A 24,505-nucleotide genomic window follows, 5' to 3' on the forward strand; every position below is an offset into this window, starting at 1 on the left:
TAGAAAGATTCATAGATTTCAAGTCGTGTGTTTGAAACTTAATACCAAAATCCCAGGTATTTAAGATAATGACATTGCAAATTTTTTACAATTTTTCAAATCACAAGAATTATTTGTGTTAATTTTATTGGCTATATTCTGTTGACAAAATCACTATCATGTAATGTTGCTGCTTTAACAGGGATACTGTATTATTTCAAAGTCTTCAAATATTCAGAGATTATTTCTCTAATATGGAAATAGCCTTATTATGACAAGTTTTAGTGTCACAAGCTTCAAGAAGTCAATTTCAGAGTTCCAGGAAGATTTTGTACAATTTCCAACTCAACAAAAGTCAGATCCCTTGTTCCTAGCCGAATGGTATAGTGAAACATCCGAATGCCCTTATGTGTCGAGAAGATTCTGCCAACTTAGCATGCATCCGTCCTGACGACAGGGCAACATCGTCCGGACACTCTTTAGTATTCAAGAACACGGATTGGAAGGACAGCTTACAGATACAGATTGGAAAGACAGCTTGCAACCGTCTGAACACGGCCTTAATAAGGAAACGCGTGAAGCACATTATGGAAAGGCGGTTGCATAGTTCACCATCCAGACGCGGCCTAGAGAAATCCGAACCAGATTCGATTTAGGTCTTCTAAAGGATATATATATATATATAGAGGTCTCTAAGCGTGTATTATTTACAGAATTCAGTATTGAATTCCTTTGTAATTAGAGAGGGTGTTTAGGCAGATATTGTAAAATTAGCTAGCTCTCTGAGGGTCGTCGTGTAATTTAATCATTTTTGAAGTCTACCTTAGGGAGGAGCCTTAAGCTAAATGATTCCATTGAAGACCCCTTCAGGTAGGAGACCTGGTTGGGAGGCGTTCACTTTGGGTTACGTGTCAGAGTTTAAGGTACAACCACTGCATCAGGTAATGTGCTACTGCTTTGTAACTAGCTTTGTCTTCTGAATGGTCGATATATTGGGTTTGACTGCTCCGGAGTGGTTTTTCTCTTAATTGAGTTTCTCTTAATTCCTCATTTTAGATATTTTGTTACAAATTGATCACACACACGGTAAATTAGGAGTCTATTTATTTTTCAATTGGTATTAGAGCCGGCACACTCGTGTTTAGATTAAATTCCTGAGTGCGATCCTAGACTCCTTATTTTGATGGATATAATTATGGCTATTGGAAATCGCACATAAGATTTTTTCCAAAAGCAATAGACGTTTGGCCTATTGTTGAATTTGAATACAACAATAGCTGAATGGACAGCTCTCCAAAAACAAACTCTTGCTGCGAATGACAAAGCTATGAATGTCATATGCTCAACACTTTCACCCTCAAAATTCTCAATAATCTCTAATTGTGAAACAGCTAAAAAAGCATGGGATATCCTTGAAACTATATATGAAGGAACTGATGTGACCCCGTCAAGAATAATGAGACCCAACAACGAAAGGGAACCCAAGATCGTTCTATGGACAGATTCTAATGGAAGACCTCAACCCGTTGTTTATGACAAACAAGAACCTCGGTATAAGGAAGACGCCACAAACGGTGGTGGAAACTCCGTTTGATAAGTCGAGATGAACGCTACGGGAAATCCCGATAAGTTAGCGTAGTTCTTCAAAGAACCAAAGAGAATAAACCTCACAAGTTTTATGAATAATCAATGTCTGCGTTTTCCATTGCTTATGCACCTATTTAAAGGGCTGAACATTACAAAAGAAAAAAAAACCCTAACATAGAAAACCTAATTAAAGCCGAAAATGGGTAAGGAAAGAAATCCTTACCTTCCTAAAACACACAAGACATATAAGGCAATAAAGGCTGGACGCCCACCCTCCTAATCAAAGCTAAAATAAATCCCTACTTGCCTAAAAAAAAAAGAGCTGGAATAGGAAAGAAGAGCTGGACGCCTAGAGTCATATAGAAGGAAACAAAAGACAACATAAAAGGAAAGAAAGTGGTGCCTAGAATAGCCATACAATCCGATCCTTCTAGAATAGACCCAAAATATTTCTTGCCAATTCTTAGTCTTGACCGGATCCTTCTAGAACTTGAATCAAGGTGACGATTCTTTGTTGCCCACGTGGATCATGCTCAATGGGCCTCCACAAATTTGCTTGAGCCCATAACTCTTGGATGAGTCCGTTGAGTACATCCTTGAACTTCTTTGCCCGTGCTCTCGTAACCAGCCCAATTGGTACTTGAACGAGATCCTTTGAAGCGGTGCCTTGATCTCCATCATTTCCCTCCTCTTGAAAAGGATTTGCCCTCAAATCATCACCTACATCAAAAGGACTCAAATCAGTAACATTAAAAGTGGCACTTACATTGTACTCACCAGGTAAATCTAGCTTGTAAGCGTTGTCATTGATACGCTCGAGGACTTGGAAAGGACCATCTCCTCTTGGGAGCAATTTGGAAAGTCTTTTCGCAGGGAATCTTTCTTTTCTCATATGCAGCCAAACCCAATCTCCGGGTTCAAAAACCAGGTTGCGACGTCCCTTGTTGGCTTGTGTGGCATATTGTTCCGTTCTTCGCTCAATGTTGAGTCTTGCTTTCTCATGAATCTGCTTCACAAAGTCAGCTTTCTTTTTGCCATCTAAATTAACGTGCTCTGTCAAAGGTAAAGGAGATAAATCCAATGGAGTTAAAGGATTAAACCCATACACAATTTCAAATGGCGAAAATTTGGTAGCAGAATGAACAGCTCTATTATATGCAAACTCAACATGTGGTAAACATTCTTCCCATGTTTTGATGTTCTTTCTAATGATTGCCCTCAATAGAGTAGACAAAGTCCTATTTACTACTTCAGTTTGACCATCAGTTTGTGGATGACAAGTAGTGGAAAACAATAGCTTAGTACCTAGCTTACACCACAAAGTCTTCCAAAAATAGCTCAAGAACTTAGCATATCTATCCGAAACAATTGTCCTAGGCATACCATGTAATCTCACAATCTCTCTAAAGAACAAATCAGCAACATGCGAAGCGTCATCCGTTTTGTGACATGGAATAAAATGTGCCATTTTAGAAAATCTATCCACGACCACAAAAATTGAATCTCTTCCACGTTTAGTCCTAGGCAATCCTAACACAAAATCCATTGAAATATCAATCCAAGGCTCACTAGGAATTGGTAAAGGAGTATACAAACCGTTGGGCTGCACTTTGGATTTAGCTTGCCTACGTGTGACACATCTACCACAAATCCGTTCGACATCTCGTTTCATGTGAGGCCAATAGAAGTGTTCCTACAAAATAGCTAAAGTCTTTGCAATTCCAAAATGTCCCATTAATCCCCCACCATGTGATTCCTGCACTAATAACTACCTCATAGAACAGTTAGGCATGCATAGCTTATTTTCTCGAAATAGGAATCCATCAAGCCTAAAGAACTTACCAGAGGCAATTTTCTCACAAGCTTTATATTCCTCACAAAATTCGTGGTCTTCAGCATATAATTCTTTAATGTGTTCAAAACCAAGCAATTTTGCATCAAGTGTGGAGAGTAAGGCATTCCTGCGAGAAAGTGCATCGGCGACCACATTCTCCTTACCTTGCTTGTACCGAATGACGTATGGAAACGTCTCTATGAACTCCACCCATCACGCATGCCTTTTGTTTAGCTTGTGTTGACCCTTCAAGTGTTTCAAGGACTCAAGATCGGTGTGAATCACGAACTCCTTAGACCATAGATAGTGCTACCACGTCTCTAAAGCCCGAACCAATGCATACAACTCCTTGTGATAAGTTGGGTAGTTTAAGGCTGCCCCGCTGAGTTTCTCGCTGAAGTAAGCAATTGGTCATCCTTCTTGCATAATAACGGGGCCTATACCAATACCTGAAGCATCACATTCAATTTCAAACGTTTTAGAAAAGTTAGGTAAAGACAACAAAGGTGCGTTAGTCAGCTTCTCTTTGATTAATTGAAATGCTTCCTCTTGTTCTTCTCCCCACTGAAATCCAACGTTCTTCTTGAGCACTTCGGTAAGCGGTGCGGCTAAGCTACTGAAGTCCTTCACGAACCGCCGGTAGAAACTAGCAAGTCCATGAAAACTACGAACATTACCTACACTTGTAGGGCTCGGCAAATCTTGGATTGCACGTGCCTTCTCTTCATCAACCTGTATACCGTGTGCACTAACAACAAATCCCAAAAATACAAGCTTATCGGTGTAAAAAGTGCACTTCTTTAAATTAGCAAACAACCTTTCTTTCCTTAGCACATCTAAAACGGATTTCAAATATACTACATGATCGTCTATGTTTTTGCTATAAATGAGTATATTATCAAAATAAACAACAACAAATCTGCCTATAAATGCATGCAAAACATGGTTCATAAGTCTCATAAAGGTGCTTGGAGCATTAGTCAAACCAAAAGGCATAACTAACCATTCATACAAACCATATTTTGTTTTAAAGGTGGTTTTCCATTCATCTTCTTCTTTTATCATAATTTGATGATAACCACTTTTTAAATCAATCTTAGAAAATATGCAAGAACCATGCAGCTCATCTAACATATCATCTAAGCGAGAGATAGGATGACGATACTTTACCGTTATGTTGTTAATGGCTCGGCAATCAACGCACATTCTCCACGTCCCATCCTTCTTAGGTACAAGTAAGACTAGAACCGCACATGGGCTCATGCTCTCCCTCACGTGCCCTTTCTCCAACAATTCACTTACCTGTCGTTGAAGCTCCTTTGTCTACTCGGGATTGCTCCTATAAGCTGGTCGGTTTGGGATGGTTGCACCGGGAACAAAATCAATTTGATGTTCAATCCCTCGGATTGGAGGTAACTCATGTGGTGTTTCCTCGGGGAAGACATCCTCGTACTCCTGCAAAAGAGAAACAATAGAACTAGGCAAAGCAAGGTCAAGTTCGTTAGTGTTTAAAAGTCCCTCTTTGTACAAAAAGTACCTCTTTGTACAAAAAGTACAATCATCGGTTGTTTTGAAAACATTGCTCGCTTGATCTCACTCACTTTTCCATAGAAATTCTTTTGTTTTCTCTTGAGGGCCGAACTTTGATTTTCTTTTTCTCTCTCATTTTTCTCGGCCTCTCTCTAATTTTCACTCTTTTTCTTTTGCTGACTCTCTTTCTTTTGATCACTCTCCTTTTGTAATCTCACTTGATCCTCGTATACTTGCTGCGGTGTCAATGGTACAAGAGTGATTGATCGTTGATTAAGTACAAAAGAGCACTTGTTCGTAAAGCCATCATGCTTCACTTGCCTATCGAACTGCCATGGACGCCCTAGCAATAGGTGTACGGCCTGCATCGGTACTACATCACACAACACTTCATCTTCGTATTTACCGATTCAATCACGGCTAATTTTACCTTCTTTGTCTCGGAGTAGTTGTGGCAATCAAACACGAACTCCATCTTCTTCTCCCACTCAAGATATGCCTCAGGATCAGATCTACCTTGAAAGGAAGAAATCTTCATCTTAATACCACCCAAGCTGTTATCTTCGCGATTCCTAGCTTCTCTAAATCTTCCTCCAGGTCTCCTATTGTTAACAATGGAATCCTGATCTTCTTCTTCATCAAAACCAGACCCATAACGCTCTTCATCCTCCTCCCTCGGTGGAACTCTTTCCCTTCTTCGCAAATTACGACCGTTTTGTGGTTGCTCCTCACGTCTATTCTCCATCTGATCTATCCGTTCATGAACCTGCTCCATCTTCATCTTCATCACACGCCTCATCTCACTCATCATGACCTCTATAAACACTTTCGGATCAGCCAATTTTGTATCATCTTCGGCAATGCTCTTACCACTATCGTGAGACATGATTGCTGCAAAACAATGGTTAGAAAAAAAAAAAAAAAGAACCTCACGAATCACTCCCTTATGTGTTTACACTCAAGAATGTGGATCACCCTCCACTCGTGTTTCACTCAAAAGAATATGGCTTTTACCCTTTGATGTTCTCACCACTCTTGCCTTTTTCCACTTGATAATTCTCTTTCAGTTCTTTTGAAACTAAACAAACAACTCAAAATTTCCAGCAACAATTTACCCAGAACTAATCAAGGAATCTCAGATCTGAACATAAGGAATATGGAAATTTTCAGATTAGAATTAGAAGGAATATGGCAGTTTGGAATTTTGGAAGCACAAAATAGTGAATTTTTTATTTTTTTTTTGGGTAATTACCTTTTTCCCCTATCAACTACCAGCCATTGTCAACATGCCCCCATGAACTGACACATCGACCAAAAGAGAGCATCCAACTATCAACTTTACACACTTTGCCCCCTTCCGTCAGTTTAATTCGTAAAAAGACATAAATGCCTTCAACTTTTTTAAACATATTAATTTTAATATTTTTTTTATTAATTACTGTTGGAGAGCATTTTGGTCTTTAAACCAAAATTAACGCCCAAAAATGGAATATTCCGTCCAAGTTAACGGAATTCCTTGACGGAAGGGGGCAAAGTGTGTAAAGTTGGTAGTTGGATGCTCTCTTTTGGTCGAGGTGTCAGTTCATGGGGGCATGTTGACAATGGCTGGTAGTTGATGGGGGGAAAAGGTAATTACCCCTCTTTTTTTTCATACTCCTTTCTGTCTTCTTCTTCGAGTCTCTCTCTCTCTTTTTTTTCTTTTTTTTTTTTTTTTTTTTTTTTTTTTTTTTTTTTTTTTTATGATCAGCCACTAGCTTTTGAGAATAATGAAATAAGATTTCGAAATAACTAAGAGATGTGAGACCAGACCAATAGTTTAGACATCAACAAGACAAACAAAGATTGAACAGATAGGGTAAAGGAAATTCGGCTAAGAAGAGTTAAATGATGTGGACTGCAAAGAAGAAACAAAGGAATGAAAGATGTTAAAGGATAGGCAAACCTGAACTAGAAACCGTGCTCTGATACCAAATGATGTGAACCCTGTCAAGAATAACGAGACCCAACAACGAAAGGGAACCCGAGATCGTTCTATGGACAGATTCGAATGGAAGACCTCGACCTGTTGTTTATGACAAACAAGAACCTCGGTATAAGGAAGACGCCACAAACGGTGGTGGAAACTCCGTTTGATAAGTCGAGATGAACGCCACGGGAAATCCCGATAAGTTCGCGTAGTTCTTCAAAGAACCAAAGAGAATAAACCTCACAAGTTTTATGGAAAATCAATGTCTGCATTTTCCATTGCTTATGCACCTATTTAAAGGGCTGAACATTACAAGAGAAAAAAAAAAAAAACCTAACATAGAAAACCTAATTAAAGCCGAAAATGGGTAAGGAAAAAAATCCTTACCTTCCTAAAACACACACGACATATATTCATATAAGGCAATAAAGGCTGGACGCCCACCCTCCTAATCAAAGCTAAAATAAATCCCTACTTGCCTAAAAAAAAAAAGAGCTGGAATAAGAAAGAAGAACTAGATGCCTAGAGTCATATAGAAGGAAACAAAAGACAACATAAAAGGAAAGAAAGTGGCGCCTAGAATAGCCATGCAATCCGATCCTTCTAGAATAGACCCAAAATATTTTTTGCCAATTCTTAGCCTTGACCGGATCCTTCTAGAACTTGAATCAAGGTGATGATTCTTTGTTGCCCACGTGGATCATGCTCAATGGGCCTCCATGAATTTGCTTGAGCCCATAACTCTTGGATGAGTCCGTTGAGTACATCCTTGAACTTGTTTGCTCGTTCTCTCGTAACCGGCCCAATTGGTACTTGAACGAGATCCTTTGAAGCGGTGCCTTGATCTCCATCAGTTACAATAGCACTTGACCCCTTCAACTATTACTTTGATGCAAATTACAACCTTTGTTAGTATATACAGTTAAATTGACGAAAAATGAAACTAGCAATGTGCATCTGATTGTTTTTTTAAACTTGAACCGCTGAAATTACCCTTAAAAATTATTAAAACATAAAAATAAAAAAGGCTAAACCATCCATATAGCCGATGGGGATGGTTCAACCAACCCTCACATTGGTAACAGGTGGCTGAACCACCTCCTCAAGGTAAAGGGGTGGTTTGACCAACCCTCGACCTTCAATTTTTTTTTTATTATTACTTTTATGGGTCATTTAAGTAGTTCAATTGCTTCTGACGACGCTACCGGGGTGCATACCGTTTCTAGGTAGATGAAGCCCCTGGAGGCCATAATGAAGCTGAATTGAGATGCAGCTTGGGATGGAACGAAGAAGCTGATCGGGCTAGGGGTTGTCATTCGCGATAATGGTGGAGTTTTGGTGGCGGCTTTGGTTCAGACTGTTCCCCATATAACCGACCCTACACATGCAGAAGCTATGGCCGCATGGAAGGCAGTATCATTTTGCAGTGACTTGGGACTTCGACGTGCAACATTTGAAGGGGATTCCTTACAAGTTGTATCAGCAATGCGCAAGGATGAACCTTGTTGGACCAGTTTCAGTCAGCTTATTGAAGACTCCATGGTTTTACTTTCCAGTTTAGATTATTTTGATGTAAGGCACACTCGTAGGACTAGTAATCAAGCAGCCCACTGACTAGCCAAAACAGCTTTGACTCACATGTTAGATCAAGTTTGGATGGAGGAGCGTCCGCTTCCTATCCAAAGCATTGTTCTTGAGGGGCAAGACCTCTCTACTTGATTTATAAAACATAATCTTTTCTAAAAAAAAAAAAAAGGTAGTTCAAATAAAAAATTAGCATGTGCTCATCACTAGTAGTATTTTGCATCCGTTTATACTAATGGAGGGTGTAACATGTAACAAAGTGATAGGTGGAGAAGGGTAAGCATCAGTTTTTAATTTTGATAGCCTACGTGTCAATCAAGTCTAAGTTTAGGAGGCCTAAGCGTATTTTCTCCTAATTGTTTTTAGTACGAATGAACAGCTGAGTATTTGGTTGGGTGTTCTTTTTACAGCAATGACAAACAAGGAAGTTCAATATTGCTGCTAGAAAAGAGCACAAGTATATTAAGAGTTTGATGGTGGTGGCTTCCAAGTTGGATTTGCTGGTTGGCATTTAGAAATGGTTTTTCGTGTTTGGTTTATATAATATAGTGATCAGTGGTGGATCAGCAGAGCTAGTGGATTTTGCCCACTCAAAAAATTAGAAGCATACTTTTTTATTTATTAGAAGGATTAGGGAGCATAGACAACATAAAAACTCAAATGTTTGCGCCTTTGAGAAAACATGAAGAATGTAACATTCTATTCATTAGAGTTCAAACAGTTAAGAGTTGAGTTACACAGCCTTAACAATATATGAACACAGAAGATTTAGAAAAATACTCTTTGAAAGCAATAGTAAGAATGACATCATTCAGAGGGCCTTCAACACCCGACAACGATATTCCCCAAGCGCCCATATAGGAAAAATGTTTCGGTACGCAGAATAGCTGATCATACAATTCTTGTTGAAAACTCCCATAATCTCCTGTATGACAAAAATGGACAAATTATATATATATACAAGGTATAGGTAGTTAACTTTCTTGACCATATTCCAGTGAAACACTGTTTCTAAAAGATTATTATGCTCTGTGGTCTAAATACGCGTGGCAAACAAGCCAAGTGACTACAATTAAGCTATGTTATGCAGTCTACAAAGACCCCCAGATATCTAAAACAATTAATTGTCCGGAGAACCCCCAACTCCTTTTTCTTATATGTTTCCATGTCATCCAACCATCCTCAGTAACAATATGCTAACAATATTTTCTATTTTTCACATGTTTTTCTATTTAGATCCATAGAAATGGACTGTTGGCCTGTTACTGTCTTTTCTCAGACAATGAACATTAAAAATTATATGCAACTCTTTGATGGTATTAAAAAAATTAAAAAAAATTAAATTAAATTAATTTGAATAAAAACTGAAAAACATAGAGAAAAAAAAAAGTGTAGGTTTACCTCTTGAGGAAAATCTCCGTTCTCCATTTGAGAATTTATTAGTATTCTTGCCGCACGGTGCAACGGGGTTGGATTTCTCTCAGCCTTCCAAAAATAGGGGAAAAGATCAATTATAATTACTTAGGCTAGAAACAAGATACAGAAGCAGATAGAATTTTACAGAAAAGCACCAAATGCTGAGCTTAATTGATAAGCACACTGGATTAGCAAGTTATTTCACGCCACCATACTTGTCATACACCCCAAACACTCTTTAACCAGTAGCTCTTTTGATTGGCATACCCAGCTCAAATATATTTTATCCACTTCAGAGATGTAACAACTATCCAAACTTATTCCGTGATCTATATTTGAGGGAAAAAAAAAAAAAAGAAAAAAAAAAAAGAAAGAAAAAAGAAGAAATAAGGCTCCCCTTCTACATGCAACAGATCTCTGTTGGGAAACAAAGAAAGAACAAAAGAAAATAAAACTGGCTTGATTTGTTGTTTCGCCAATTTTTATTGTTTTAGAAGGAAACTGGAAATGCAGTCAACCAGAATCTATGGTTGCTTTAGATCTTAAACTGTGAGAAGTACGGTGATGGGTGATGGACGAGTTTTTTTATGCAAGACAAATTTGAAAAAATAACTCAAATGTTTACATCAAAATCAAAGAATTCACTATGGAGTGAATGAATTTCTGAAACATTTCCAAATTTCCCATCGCATTAGTTTAATTGAGAGCCAAGCATTCTCCGATAAAAAATGAAGAAAATAAAAGAATATTATAATAAGAGATTCACAATACAAGTTTTAACAGAGTAGCAACCAAATGCTAAATCAATAGTAATTATTTGATTAGCACCACATTGAAAAACAGGGGGGATGGGGGAGGGAGAAGATGATTGATCTCCAAATGTACCTGCCCAGCATCAATGAGGGCCAACATAGCCCATCCAGTATTGACTATATGTGGCCTATTCTCTTTGAGATTGGTATACACCTGGTGAAGAAGAGATTTAAGTTAAGATGGTCTGCATATAGGAGTTACAGCAGAGTATAAGTACTAAATATAGTGCCAATCTTTCACTGTTTTGTTAGCTGAGTAATAGTTTGGAAGGCACCATTGCTAAGACTCTCAAAATTGATGAATTGATTCTAGAAAACAATAATTCTATCAATTTGGTCAACCATCTTTGTTCATTGTTAATGAACATTATGAAACTAGACTTTTGGAATTTGATGATGAAATTTTAAGAATTCACTTTTTTTGCCTTGTGATGGGGAACAATCTAGAAGCATACAAGAAAGCGAGAAAGTTTTAAATAGGCTTTCTATACTTCAAAGATATTGAACAACAGAAATGCATCATTGTTTTATTTGTTTCCACTGCTTCTTAGAGAAGTTAAGAGGGCGATCTGATAAGAGCGCAGTCATTTCATGCTCAGTATCATTTCATTGAAAACGAGTTCCATTTATTCGATTAATAAACTATAATTGAAACAACCACTTTCTCTAGAGTCTTTGCATATTGGTGACGTTGCATCAATAACTTCAAGTTGAGAACTCCAACTTTATCACTCAAACTCCATTATGCCATTAAAAAAAGATAGTGACTGCATACTGTTAAAAATGTGAGACTAACAGAGTTCAATACAATCAATCCCTTGGATTTCGTATAAAATTGCCGTGTCGGCATATACAAAGGGGGCTGTGTTTGCATATACAAAGGGGGTTGGAACACAGCGTCTGATTGGCTCTATTTAGGGGAATAAGCAAATAAACATCAAATAAGCTTTCAAAGGACAGCAGAAAAATTGTAAGACCGGATCAACTTTTTTAAATTCAGTCTCAAATTAACCCGGCTGTCCCAGATAAAGTTAACCAGGTTATCTAATTGATATATCAGTTCTGAACCACCACTCCAATCAATACTTTTTTGAAACATTCTCAAAGAATTGTTCTTTTTTTTTTTTTTTTTTTTATATTAATATTGTTCTCACAAACCCATACAAGATTGAACCTGTGACCTAACCCTCCAATCCTTATTTATGGGGGAGGAGATGCCATTTGATCCAACGAAAATTGGCAATATTTTTAAAAAAGTATGCGTCCAATTTCAACATTCTTTTCTTTTGAGGCCTGATCGCCCCTATTGAGGCCAACTACTAGATCTAATAACCATCGTACATCAGGTAAAGATCCTTTTCCTGCACATCAACATATTACATTTTATTGTTACTTTACTGCACAGGCTGATGGCGTGTTTCAGGCCCCAGGAAGGCCTACCCTATGACAACAAAAACAGACACTGATATAAATCTGCTAGATTTGAACGGTTATTTAGGGTTTGATAAATTATCACTTATCCCAAAAGCTTAAATTGATAGGAAGAGGTAAATTTAATCATTTATATTTTAACATTCTCCCTCACGTGTGGGCTCAAACTTCCCCTTAAAATGCGAGGCCCAACACGTGGGATATTTTAATTGAAATGGGAGGTGAATGACAAAGACAGGGTTCGAACTCATGACCTCTAGATCTGATATCATGTTAAATTACCACTTATCTAAAAAGCTTAAACTAATAGGAAGAGATAAATTTAATCATTTATATTCTAACAGGGTTCAATAAAAAGAAGAGAGAGAAGAGTGGGGTAGAGGAAAATCTAACTCTATCTCTCCCATATAGGGTTGAGCACCCAAGAACTCATAAATGTGTTCCTCTTCAATCATCTTCTTAATTTTAAGAGCATCGGCTGCACAATCAGTTTGCAAGTTCTGATAATGGTCCAACTCCTGCCACAAACTACGGAGTTTAAGAAAATAAGTGGCTACTAACCAGTCACCTTGGGTTAGTCCATGTATCCAGTACTTCAAGTCATATTTTAGTGTAGTGTTCCCTATTTTGGAATACGTTTGAGCAGCTGCATCCCAAACCTCTTTTGCTGTATGAAGAAACAAGTATCCCTGACTAATCTCCGGTTGCATTGAATGCAACAACCATTACATAATGGTAAAATTTTCTACTTCCCATTTGTCTTGTGTCGGGTCATCTCGCTTTGGTTCTTGAATTTTGCCATTCAAGTATCCTATTTGTCCTTTGCTCTTAACATACAACAGAGCGGACTGTGACCAAGAAAGATAGTTGAACCCATTCAATTTGGCAGTGGTGATTTGGAGGGTTTGATTTTCACCATAGTCACTTGACTCTCTACCCCTTTCTTTTGATTTGTCTCCGACACTTTCAAATCAGACATCCAATCCAGTAAATTGCTCCAAGACACCACGTGGACCCAAGGAAAATTACAAATAAAAGAGAATACTAAAATTCAACCTTAAAAAAAATACTAATTATTCTGCAATCAACATCTACTCTTTCTTTTTTTCTTTTTTTTTTCTAAACTACAAGTTGTTTAGGGCTTATCTATCGTTTGGCACACTGCTGAACGACAGGTCGTTTTCTCTAGGTTTGAATTGCAAGCCGTTTTCTTTAGGGCTAAATGGCATAGTAGCGACACACTTCTGAACGACATGTCGTTCTCCACCAGTCACGAAATGATGTGTCATTTAGTTGTGCAAAACAAAACTGCCTCTGTCATCTCCGGAGGTGCACTACTCCGATAGGCCTCAAAACCTCCACATCAGACCAGAAACCGCCGAACAAACCAGGGAAGACCACCTTGTTCACAATCGATACATCAAACACACTGATTAGCGTTCATAATGGATTGAGTGCTCACCAAATCGCCATCGTTCATCAGAGGAACTGCCCAAAGAACACTGGTGGTCTGTAGATCGTGTGACCTAGATGATGGTGAGCAACATCTAGTTGATCAATCACAAATAATACCAGTTGCATGACCACGGGCTAAGATAAACGAAGAAACCCAAAAAAACGAAGGAATCTTAATTCTGCTTTGATACCAAGTAGAAAAGAAAGATCGAGAGAGGGAAGAATAAATTCTTATTTAGTTGTCTTTGTTTCATACGATTACATAGGTCTAAATAGAAGAAACCTATAGACTAATATGGAAAGAAATAAAGGCAATATTACAATAAGAATAACTTAAAGAGAATAAAATCTAGTTTCCATCTTTCAACAATATGATTACCATTATTGTTGTTGTTCTAATCATTACTACTACTATTTTGGATAAGTAACTGAAGGTCGAGATCATTGAGTGGTAATAGTGGCAAGGCCCACAAGTTTAACTACTTGTTGAATATAACTGCATCCAACTTTGTTTTTGTCTAAACATATCGAGAAAAAAAAAAAAAAAAAGGATGAAGAAAAAAAAGTTTGCATCATCTGAATTGAACTAAATCTGATTTTAGGAGCTGAGTCCTATGGTATAAGGTAAATTTGCTGTGGAGAAGGCATGTGATCATTCTTGCAGTTCAATTATATTCTTTGGTGATATGGATAAGGAGAAACAGTGTGTGAATGAAGATATTGACTACATCTTGCATTAAAATGTCGGTTGCGAATTAGGTTTCTCCCTAGTTCTATAGGTCTTTATATCTTAACCAATGTCATGGGTAGTCATTATCTGCTTAGAGTCGATTACAGTCGGATAAAATTAGATTATATATTTCAGAATATCTGTTTTCTTCTCACTCTTGAATTATTTCCTATTACTTCGCATAATATTACAGCGTAATTATTTCTAGACCTCAAGTTTTCAATCAAGGTTCTTCATTCCAACAGATAATCATTGGCGACTATCTCACAGACAACTGCATAATTCCTATTTCTCCAGAAACGTTTTAGTTCTACCTGTTTTAAGAGATCTTTTGGATTTGATGAATCGTACCTACAATTTACTTATCAAGAGCGAATTGTAGTTGCAAGTTCCTTATTGACGTTCTTCCTCCTGCTGCCTCCATCAACACGGTGTTCCTAGTCATCATTTTGACTTCCTGTTTAGAACAGTAGTCTATCTGAAATCTCTCTAGTGTTTTTTAGCTCTTTACAGATACATCTGATAATGCTCTTCATAGCAATTGATCAGACTTAGTTCCATGCACTTTCCTTATAGTTGATTACTTGATTATCTTGGTTTCATGTCCTTGTGCAAGCATGAACAACGTGTAGCTTGTGGATCAAAGTCATAAGACAAAGGTAAATATAATTCAGATAGATGAGGTCTAACTACACGAGTTAATTCATCTATGGCATGGTTTCATGATTTGGAACCCATTATACATAAATAAACTGATCAAAGTTCTCATATAAGCAGAACCAGCAAACTTTAAAGGTAAACTATATCAAAAGGAAAACTACAAGCTCTATGCCTGGACAAGAAAATGAAAGATATTTCAAATATCATAGAATCACAAACCTTGTCCTGACAGGATAGGTAACTTTCTCCCCAACCACCTGAAGCAAGCTCTTTGGACAACAGATAATCGCATGCCTTGTGGATGCTAGAACAATTCTTGTAAGTCCTTCCGGCAGCAACCAACCCCTTTATCCCAAACCACCCAGCATAGGTGAAACAGACACCCCAGGATCCATACCTATTTAAATTATTTATATTAATTGGTGGAAGTAATTTCGTAATGACTGTCCACAACAATTCCATGAAATATGAGTGAGGAATTGGGGCTAATCTGAGGCTAGGACAGGAAGAATTATATTCAAGCAAAAATGCAAAATATAAATCGAGAAACAATGTGAAGCAAACCAAGAGCCATCTGATGCTTGTATTTTTTCAATAAACTCTGCAGCTTTAGCAATACAATTTTCTATTTCTTCCCTCCTATGCCCAGGATATAATTTCTTGAATAATGTCAGTGCTTGAATTGCTGCTGATGTACATTCAACATATCTACATCCATTCAACATCATATTAGAGTTTTTCTAATGAAAGTAATAGAATTATAAACATAGAAAATGAAGTGTGACAATATCTTACGGGTAATCAATGACAATATCACCAAAGGTTTCAGCAGGATTGATTAGCTGAAAATAAAAAAGAAACAACAAACAAAGCAAATATAGTCTTAGTATCATCCCGACAGGACGTGCCTACACGTGCTGTCGAGAGAGAGATAGAGAGAGACATTCCAGAGAGAAAAGAAAGAAACACAATTGCTGCTAGCTACTTGTTCTAAGACTAAACTAAAAAATAAAAGGGAAATTAAAGTTGAAGAATTCTATTATTTGTTGATATGGCATGAGCCACACAGATTAAAGAAAGAAGTTCCAAAATGATGCATTCCATCAATTTCAATTAATATCTGCAGATAAGGATGATATTGGCGCACAAAAAACAGAAACAAAAAATGGACTCTATTGAAAAACTAAACTTTAGGAACTTAACCTAATTTTTTTTTTTTGATAGGTAAGAAATGATTTATTAAAAAAGCGTAAAGGCGCCTCTTGGTACACATGAAATATACACAAGAAACACCAAAAGCTAACCCACAACAACTGACTAAAAACGGAAAAAGAACCCCAGGACACAAGAAAGAAAGCCCAAAACAACCCACAAAAGAGCTCAACCACACACGAGAAAAAACCCACAGACCCACTAAAGCACACGACCCTACAACATGCAGGCCTTCCCTTTACTACGCCTAGAGGAGACTGAGGCATCGCTATAATTTATGGAGCTTTGCAATAAGCTCCCTCTTTCCTTTTGACTTTTGGCGTGCTATCATCTTCTCTCACAAAAAATCTTCCTCCATGGCGTCCTGAATAACCAAGGCTTCCTCCTCAAAAGAACCATTCAAAGCCCAATCCAAGGGTAAACCATCCCAATAATCATCGTCCTCCTCCCAAACCAAAATCTCTCCATTATGATCAAAACCGATAGGCCAATTTCGAGACTGGGAAAATCCATTTCCTTCAGCAGAAAAAGGAGATAGGCAACCTCTTGGGGGGGAGGAAGGTCCAACCATCCCGACCTCAACGACATTCTGCGGCGATGTGAAAATAACTGGCACCTTCGGGCGAGGATTGAGAAATCCCCTTCTAAGACCCTGCTTCACTGGAGGCTCTGTACCCTTCTTCTCTGGCGGCTCTGCAACCACAACCTTTTTAACAGCACAGCCAGCAGACATCTTCATGGCTTCCAGGGAATCCGAAAATGCTTGTGGGGGAGGAAGGTCCAACCATCCCGAGCTCGACGACCTTCTGCGGCAATGTGAAAATAACTGGCACCTTCGGGCGAGGATTGAGAAATCCCCTTCTAAGACCCTGCTTCACTGGAGGCTCTGTAACCTTCTTCTCTGGCGGCTCTGCAACCACAACCTTTTTAATAGCACAACCAGCAGACATCTTCATGGCTTCCAGGGAATCTGAAAATAGCTCATCATTCCAAATCATAGAATGCCCTTCCCTTAGTTCCTTCGCCCTCCGGTAGTAACATTGAAAAGGCTTAGAAACCACCACAGGGAGGGATGATCGCAACTTCTCACCCAATCCAGCCGCTCCATCAAGAGACGAAGGGGCAAAACCGGGTTGAAGAACCTGAAGTGGCCTCAACGGAATGAACTTAAAGACAGCAGCCAGAAAAAGGGTAAGAACTGCTGGAAAATTAGGATCCAGAGCCGGCGATGGAGGAAACCTGAAGACTGTAGAGGCTGGACTTGAAGGAACTGGAGTCACCTGCAATCCACTAGACCCACCCCAGGAAGAAGACAAAAGGAGCCATCCCACTAGTTGTCGACGACGAGGGTATCTGCCGAAGAGAACACCCCAAAGGGACCAGCGACACCGGACCCACTCTCATTAGGCTAGTCCTCGAACGCCTTGTCGACCCACTCCCAGTAAAATGCAACCCCAACAACTCCCCAGAAGCTGATTCCAGCAACATCTCCAGAATGATTTCGCCGGACAGACGGTTTTGGAGTTTGGTAGAAACCGGCCCAAACGATAACCTGAGCATTTCCGATCCAAGCCTGAGCCAGTCCTCAGACGCCTTGTCGACCCACCCCCAATAAAATGCAAACCCAACATCTTCCCAGAGGCTGACTTCGAACGGGAGGCTCTGGGTCTTGGCAGAAACTGGCCCAAGCCAATACCTATGTGTTTCCAACCCAGGCCAGACCCGAAAAACCGGCCCATAAACTTCCCAGCAGCTCGGCCCATGGCCAATTTGAATTTGATTACCAACTGTTTCCACGTAAGCAAGTTCAAGAATTTGAAATTCAAATTCGAACTTGGGAGAGACTTCTTGCCCAGCGGTCGGTGATTCTGGACTTTGTCCAGAGGATCCAGCGGGGAAGATTCCAAGGAATAGCAGTCTACCGCCGTTCTCTGGTCTTCTTTTGCAAACCTCACCACCGGAAGAAAATCACACGACTTCGCCGGTGAATCCCTCAATTTGGAAGGAAGAACCCCCACGCTGGACACCTTCTTCCCGGCAGTGATTGGGTTCGACTTCAACACCTCCGCAAAAGAGAGCCCAGTCCACTTCGTAGCCAAACCCAAACTTGTCCCTTCTACCTTCCCAGCCTTCTGTTCCAACGCAAACGATGACCCGAGCCCGCATCCCACCATGGCTGAGAGGTAATCTGCCGCCTTTCTCAGTTCGTCGGAGAACTTGTGCCATCCCCATCCTCCACTACCCTCAGGGATCAGAATGAAACCTTTCCGGCCACCCATCCCGAAAACTATCGCCTCTAAAAAACAGCCAGCTTTGTTGCCACCTATCCGAGCAATCAAGACTTTCGGCCCTTCCTTGAATGACTTGACAAAATCTTGCTCTACCGGGGAACCCAAAAGCCCTTCCATCGTCAACACAAGCCACTTGGAACATTTTTCTTTTCTCCTCCACCCTCAACACCGACGCCCCATCCAAAACCGAAAAGGCAAAAGTCTTGGCTTCTACTATAAATCACTTATCCATCTCGTGACACACCCAAACACAAAACGGCCACGTCAAGGCATCAAATCATCACCAGAAGAAAAACCCACCCAACCAGAATGGTAACCGGCTTATGCCTCTACGGAAAAGCGCGACCCAAAAAATGGGACAAAACAAAGTTCTAGCCCCGAAGAACAAACGGGAGGCTAATTGACGAAAAGGAAAGAGCGAACTCCCAGTTGACGCGCTCTCACGCGCCGAGAGAGGGAGAGAGCGGGAGAGGCCATGTAATATTTCTATGGACCCAAATCAGAAACTTAACCTAATTCAAATTACAAAAGGATTAACAATGTATTTTAGCCATCTCACCAAAAAATTTCTGTCTTCCAACTATTGGTTTATCATCTCACCATCCGGTAAAAAAGGGACAAGCAATTCAAGGGTATTCCATACAATGAGAGTTAAGGTCAAATTAGCTTATAAAATGCCATTCCAAACACACTTTGATGGTTTTCTTCTAATGACCTAGCAAGCATTACAAGTTGGTCTGATTAAAGTCACAAAAGGTTCTACGGCCTAGTAATATAAGATGTGTATGAAGGCTAGTCAGTGGATCCAGAGGGTTCATAGTGACCCAGGGTGAGTCCAAAGTCCTAATATATAACTAATGCTGGGACCGGTAGGATTCCAGTGCAAACAGGTAAGACTTTAAGTGTGAGGCAAAGGACATGAACGGGTTTGGATACCTAAGAACGAGAGGTCTGAAGTAAGATGATCATAAAACACAAACTAAATGGTTACTATGATGCACATTCATACAACCTTTGCATTTGTATTATTTACGAACTGTTATTAATCTGATGGTAACTTAGATATGAAAATGGATGACTCACTTGTTTGTCTACGTAAATATGATGACGTCATATTTGCATAGTTGCAGATCTGGAGAACGAAGGCATGGACCCATATGCCAGTTTTGATGGTTTTTGAAACCATCAAAGAACTATTATGTGCTAGTTTAGAAATTACTAGTTGTGCTTATGTGTGATTTGTTTTATGGCATGAAAATATTTATAACGATGTCATGTTTGGCATGTTTTATGTTATATGCTTATGTGCCGTCTGTGGCACTAATTTTGATGCACGTAGTGTGCATATGGCATGTAAAGATAAACCTAAGTAACTTTTAATAAACGTATCGAGGTATTTCAGTCAGCTTTAATGTGTTATGCTATCAATTCCTAAGTCTTTAGAAGAAAAAAAAATATATTCCGCTGCGAGAGTTTATCTCTGATGTAGTAATGTCACGTGGAAACCGGAGGTTTCTGCTTACGAATTTGCAGGCTCAAATTCGGGGCGTTACAGGTAATCAAGCAGCCAAAAAGGAGACCAGTACTACTCTCATCTCGGGCCTGCAGCATAACACCAAGAATATGCTTGCACAAGCAGAACGGCTGATAAGAATGCAAAATGTCATATTTTTCTCCTTTAATGTTTAGTCTTTTATCCTTATTTGGTTCCTAAATGTACTCATTATTCTTTTATTTTGCATTTAACGCCTCTATTGCATCCTAAATCAAAATAAAAGAATAATGAGTACATTTAGGAACCAAATAAGGATAAAAGACTAAACATTAAAGGAGAAAAATATGACATTTTGCATTCTCAACAAATTCCCCCACACTTAACTTTTGCTCGTCCTCGGGCAAAACTCAAATTCACCTTCCTAATTAAAAACACTAAGGTTGCAACGCCATTAACAAAGAATAACCAAACTCTTCAATACTCATAACATATCATGAATAAACATTCTTAAACAACTTACAATTACTTAGTAAGCATTTTCACTCGAAGATGGAGTGAACTAAAAAATGTAGACCCTCACGGAAATAAACACTCGACTCTCATGTGTTAGAAGGGTATGTGTTTCGCTCAAATTCATTCCAATGGAAATGATCTACCATAGGCTTGCATATCTTCTCATTCTACACCACTGGAGTCACATGCATAACACGAATCATAAGGACTTTTCAAGGGTTGTAACGGGGAACATAAACAAGGAAAAAATAATGAAGAACTAATATTTTCTAAATTTCCCCGTGCGAATCTCTGTAGTAAGTTTTTCAGATTTTGCATATTGATCATTTTGGCTTAAAATGAAACTTTTTGATGGTAGGAAGGCATACGTGAAAATGTTCATGTTATACTGCAAACATCATTAGGACAACCAAGCCAGCTCACAATATGAAACTCTCCATATGGACATAATTGGAATTAATTTAAACTTTCATAAAAGCAGAAAAACTTTTTTTTTTACTGCTGCCAAGTTACACATGCACCCGGTGGGACTAAAACCCACAACCTCACCCTCCACCTTGCTAGAAAGGGAGGAAGTCAAATTTGAGCTAAAGCTCATTGGAACCTTCAACCAATGGTAATAAAAACTAACAATAAAATTAAAATTAAAGGTCTTGAGCACTTATAGTAGTTACCTCCAACCAGTGGTAGGATCTGGTCAATTCATAAGTTGCAAAGCCACCATCAGTATTCTGCAGTGGTTTCAAATAAAAGTCAACCATTAGAGAATCATTATTATTATTATTATTATTTTGTTGTAAGTAATGGAAATTCATTCAAAGCGATGAGGGGTGCAACCCTAGTACAAAGGAAATATACAAGATAACCCCTAAAGTACCAAAAAAAAAAAAAAAAAAAAAAAAAAAAGGGAACAAAATTCCAAAAACTGAGAAAAATTAGAAACATGCAAGTTATTCCATACCATTCTTCATGTATAAAGGGATTGTAATATCATCTTCGTAATCTCTAACAATCCATTCTCACGATCTTCAAAGCTCCTTGCGCTCCGCTCTCTCCAAAGACACCACTTTAAACACAAAGGAGCCAACCTCCATATTTTCAAAGCATTACGATTTTCCAATTGTCTCCTCTAACTTACCAACAACTCGCTCACCCTTTGAGGCATAACCCAAGCAACACTAAACAATTGAAAAAGTGCACTACAGAATTCTGTTGCAACCTCACAATGAAGGAAAAGATGATCAATAAACTCCCCACATTTCTTACACATACAGCACTACTCCACCACAATAACATTCATCTTTCGTAAATTATCCAAAGTCAGGATTTTTCCTAAAGCCGCCGTCCACACAAAGAACGCCACTCTCGAGTGATCCTTAACATTCATAATACTCTTCCAAGAAAAAGGGAACCTTACTGGAGTAGATAACTCCTGATAGTAAGGCTTAATTTCAAATGATTTCCTTTTAAAAGGAATCCAGCAAATTTAATCCTTGCCTCCATGCCTTACTCTTTGAGAATACAACTCAAAGAAACCAAAGACCACTTCCACCTCCCAATTATACACAGGTCTTGTAAAGATAATATTCCAATAAATGCTTTCATTCCGAATTTGCATATGATCTGCCACCCACGCATTCTTACCACAATGAATAGTGAATAATTTCGGAGAACTTCAAAGGCTACTCCCCACATCAAACATCATGCCAAAACCGCACTTTAAATCCATCTCCTATCTTATACCTCACATGTTTAGAAAAACCTTCCCACTCCCTCTTTATACATTTCCACACTCCCACACCATATGGCCCCCCAACTTCCTTAGACCATCAACATCCCCTCATATTATCATATTTAATGTCCACCACCGTTCTCCACAGAGCCTCTTTCTCCATAGCATACCTCAACAACCACTTACTCAAAAGGACTCGGTTAAACTGAATGAGATTTTTCACCCCTAGACCCCCTGAAATTAATGGAGTCCATATTTTCGACCACTTCACTAGCTAAAACTTAAACTCATCACCAATACCCCCCAAAAGAAAGTCCCTCCCAAGTTTTTCCAGTCGATTTGCAACTCCTACCGGAATAGGGAAAAAGGACAAATAATACGTCGATAAATTAGAAAGAGTACTTTTTATCAAAGTTAACCTGCCTCCCTTTGATAAATAAAGCCTCTTCAAGGAAGACCCAAATACTTCAACGGCAACAAAGCCACTCTACACCAAGAATGCTAGCCAAACCCTCCACATCCCCCATATAGCCTAGGGAAACAATCTCTGACTTAGACAAGTTTATCTTCAACCCCAACACCACTTCAAAACATAAGAGAAGGCATCTCAAATTACGAAGTTGTTCACCACTAGGCTCAAAAATGATTAACATATCATTTGCAAACAATAAATGCGACACTAGCATTTGCTCATGATTCCTCAATCCCACAAAAAAGACAGATAAAAGCCCACTATACATCGTAGCAGACATCATCATGCTGAATGCCTCTATAATAACCACAAACAATAATGGACACAGTGGATCCCCCTGTCTTAATCTACGCAAATTACTAAAAAAGCCTGAAAGCAACTCATTAATGAGAATGGAAAATTGCACCGCAGATATTCAGCGATCTCTTCAACAAATAGAATAGAAACTCCCAATTGACGTGGTCATAGTGTTGGGGATGGTGCCCTAAACTCCAATTTTTTTTATAAGACATTTTAATTTATATTGAATAAAGTTGTTATTCACTTATTTATTTACTTGAGCATATGGCATATAACCTATTTACATGTTTATCTTTATTGCTTATTTATCATGTGCATGTAACTGTTCAATGTATTGTATTGAATATGGTTTATAGTGTAAGTAATGAAATTATCGCACAGAAGATCTTAAACCATAAACCTTGCAAATTCATAATCTTATGTTTGCAGTCGGTAATGGAATTGGGCATTCCATTTGCAAAAGATATTACACATTAATCATGATGATCTATTTTAATCATGTGAGGTAGAGACTTCAGATTGATATGTTGGTTCGGAAGCATAAAGATGCAATACACTGAACGGATCATGGGAGTTGTCCTTCCTTTAAAACACTATCGAAATGAATGATTGTAACTCCAAAGACTTCTTATGATATTGATTTATAATTTTGAGAGAATTGTGAACTCAGATATGAAATGTAAATCACTTTGATGCATTTAGCAGTAAGACCTTTACGCGGTTAAAATTCTCGGTGCGTTAAATGATCACATGTAGCATTGTGGGAACACCTTTCTAAAGAAGGAATTCAAGTTCTTTATTTTAAGGATAAGAAAAATTTCCCTTGAGATAGATTTAATACAGCAATTTTCCCAGTCCCTGGCCAAAGCATTTTTGTAAGAGTTACTAAAATACTTATGTACATAGTGAAATGAGTTTTCACAAGTACGAGAATAATTCTGTGCTTAAATTAAGTACTCAAGGATAAAGAGGTAGTTAAGTAAGTAACAATCTCGCTTACTTTATTTCAATTACGGAACATTACATAGAGGAATCAAAAGTCAATATTAAGAATTGTCGAACGGATTAATTGGTTTAATAAAAAATATAAACTAGAATACAATTACAATTGTTTAATGGAATCAACTGTAATTAAATAGTAACTTGTGACAAGTCATGAAATGACAAGGTCACAGGCCTATTTGAAGCTAGTTTTTATTTTTTTCCTTTGAGTCCCACTCTGAGCTAATGTAAATTAATCCTTGCCAGGCTCTTATTTATTGGGCTACTTGTTTTAAGTTTGTTAAAACATGGGCTAGAGAGACAGTGCATAGAGATGCATGAATAGGAGACTGCGCTTGGGATGAAACTCAAGCCCATAACACCAGCTATAGGCACCTATGTGGAGCACGGAGGCTAGCGTTTTTCCTAACCCTGGCTGTCCACCCTTGTAGTCTCCTAGTGGAATTAGTTTTCCACCTCTCCAAGTATTCCTAGCCCATAAATAGAGGTACCTGCAGGCTTCAC

At 38.6% G+C, this 24,505-nt stretch overlaps 2 protein-coding genes across 4 annotated transcripts in view; one reads left to right on the plus strand and one right to left on the minus strand.

Annotated features, from left to right (window-relative positions):
* Window positions 1-7,944: 7,944 nt before the first annotated feature.
* LOC133863239 (uncharacterized) lies at window positions 7,945-8,510 on the plus strand. The gene is made up of 2 exons (XM_062299200.1): window positions 7,945-7,981; window positions 8,170-8,510. Exons 1-2 carry the CDS (start codon window positions 7,945-7,947, stop codon window positions 8,508-8,510), a joined length of 378 nt encoding a protein of 125 aa, XP_062155184.1.
* A 641-nt stretch (window positions 8,511-9,151) lies between these two features.
* Window positions 9,152-24,505, minus strand: part of LOC133862412 (cycloartenol synthase) — a 41,380-nt gene continuing 26,026 nt past the window's right edge. For all 3 annotated transcript variants that reach the window (XM_062298215.1, XM_062298214.1, XM_062298216.1), the window contains 7 exons: window positions 21,170-21,226; window positions 15,780-15,826; window positions 15,549-15,692; window positions 15,204-15,381; window positions 10,782-10,862; window positions 9,882-9,965; window positions 9,152-9,405 (listed from right to left, as the gene is read on the minus strand). In XM_062298215.1, coding sequence (XP_062154199.1) covers window positions 9,292-9,405; window positions 9,882-9,965; window positions 10,782-10,862; window positions 15,204-15,381; window positions 15,549-15,692; window positions 15,780-15,826; window positions 21,170-21,226 — 705 coding nt within the window. In that variant the 3' untranslated portion in view covers window positions 9,152-9,291. The remainder of the gene's footprint in view (window positions 9,406-9,881; window positions 9,966-10,781; window positions 10,863-15,203; window positions 15,382-15,548; window positions 15,693-15,779; window positions 15,827-21,169; window positions 21,227-24,505) is intronic.

This window comes from Alnus glutinosa, chromosome 3, assembly GCF_958979055.1.
Source record: "Alnus glutinosa chromosome 3, dhAlnGlut1.1, whole genome shotgun sequence".
NCBI lineage: Eukaryota > Viridiplantae > Streptophyta > Magnoliopsida > Fagales > Betulaceae > Alnus > Alnus glutinosa.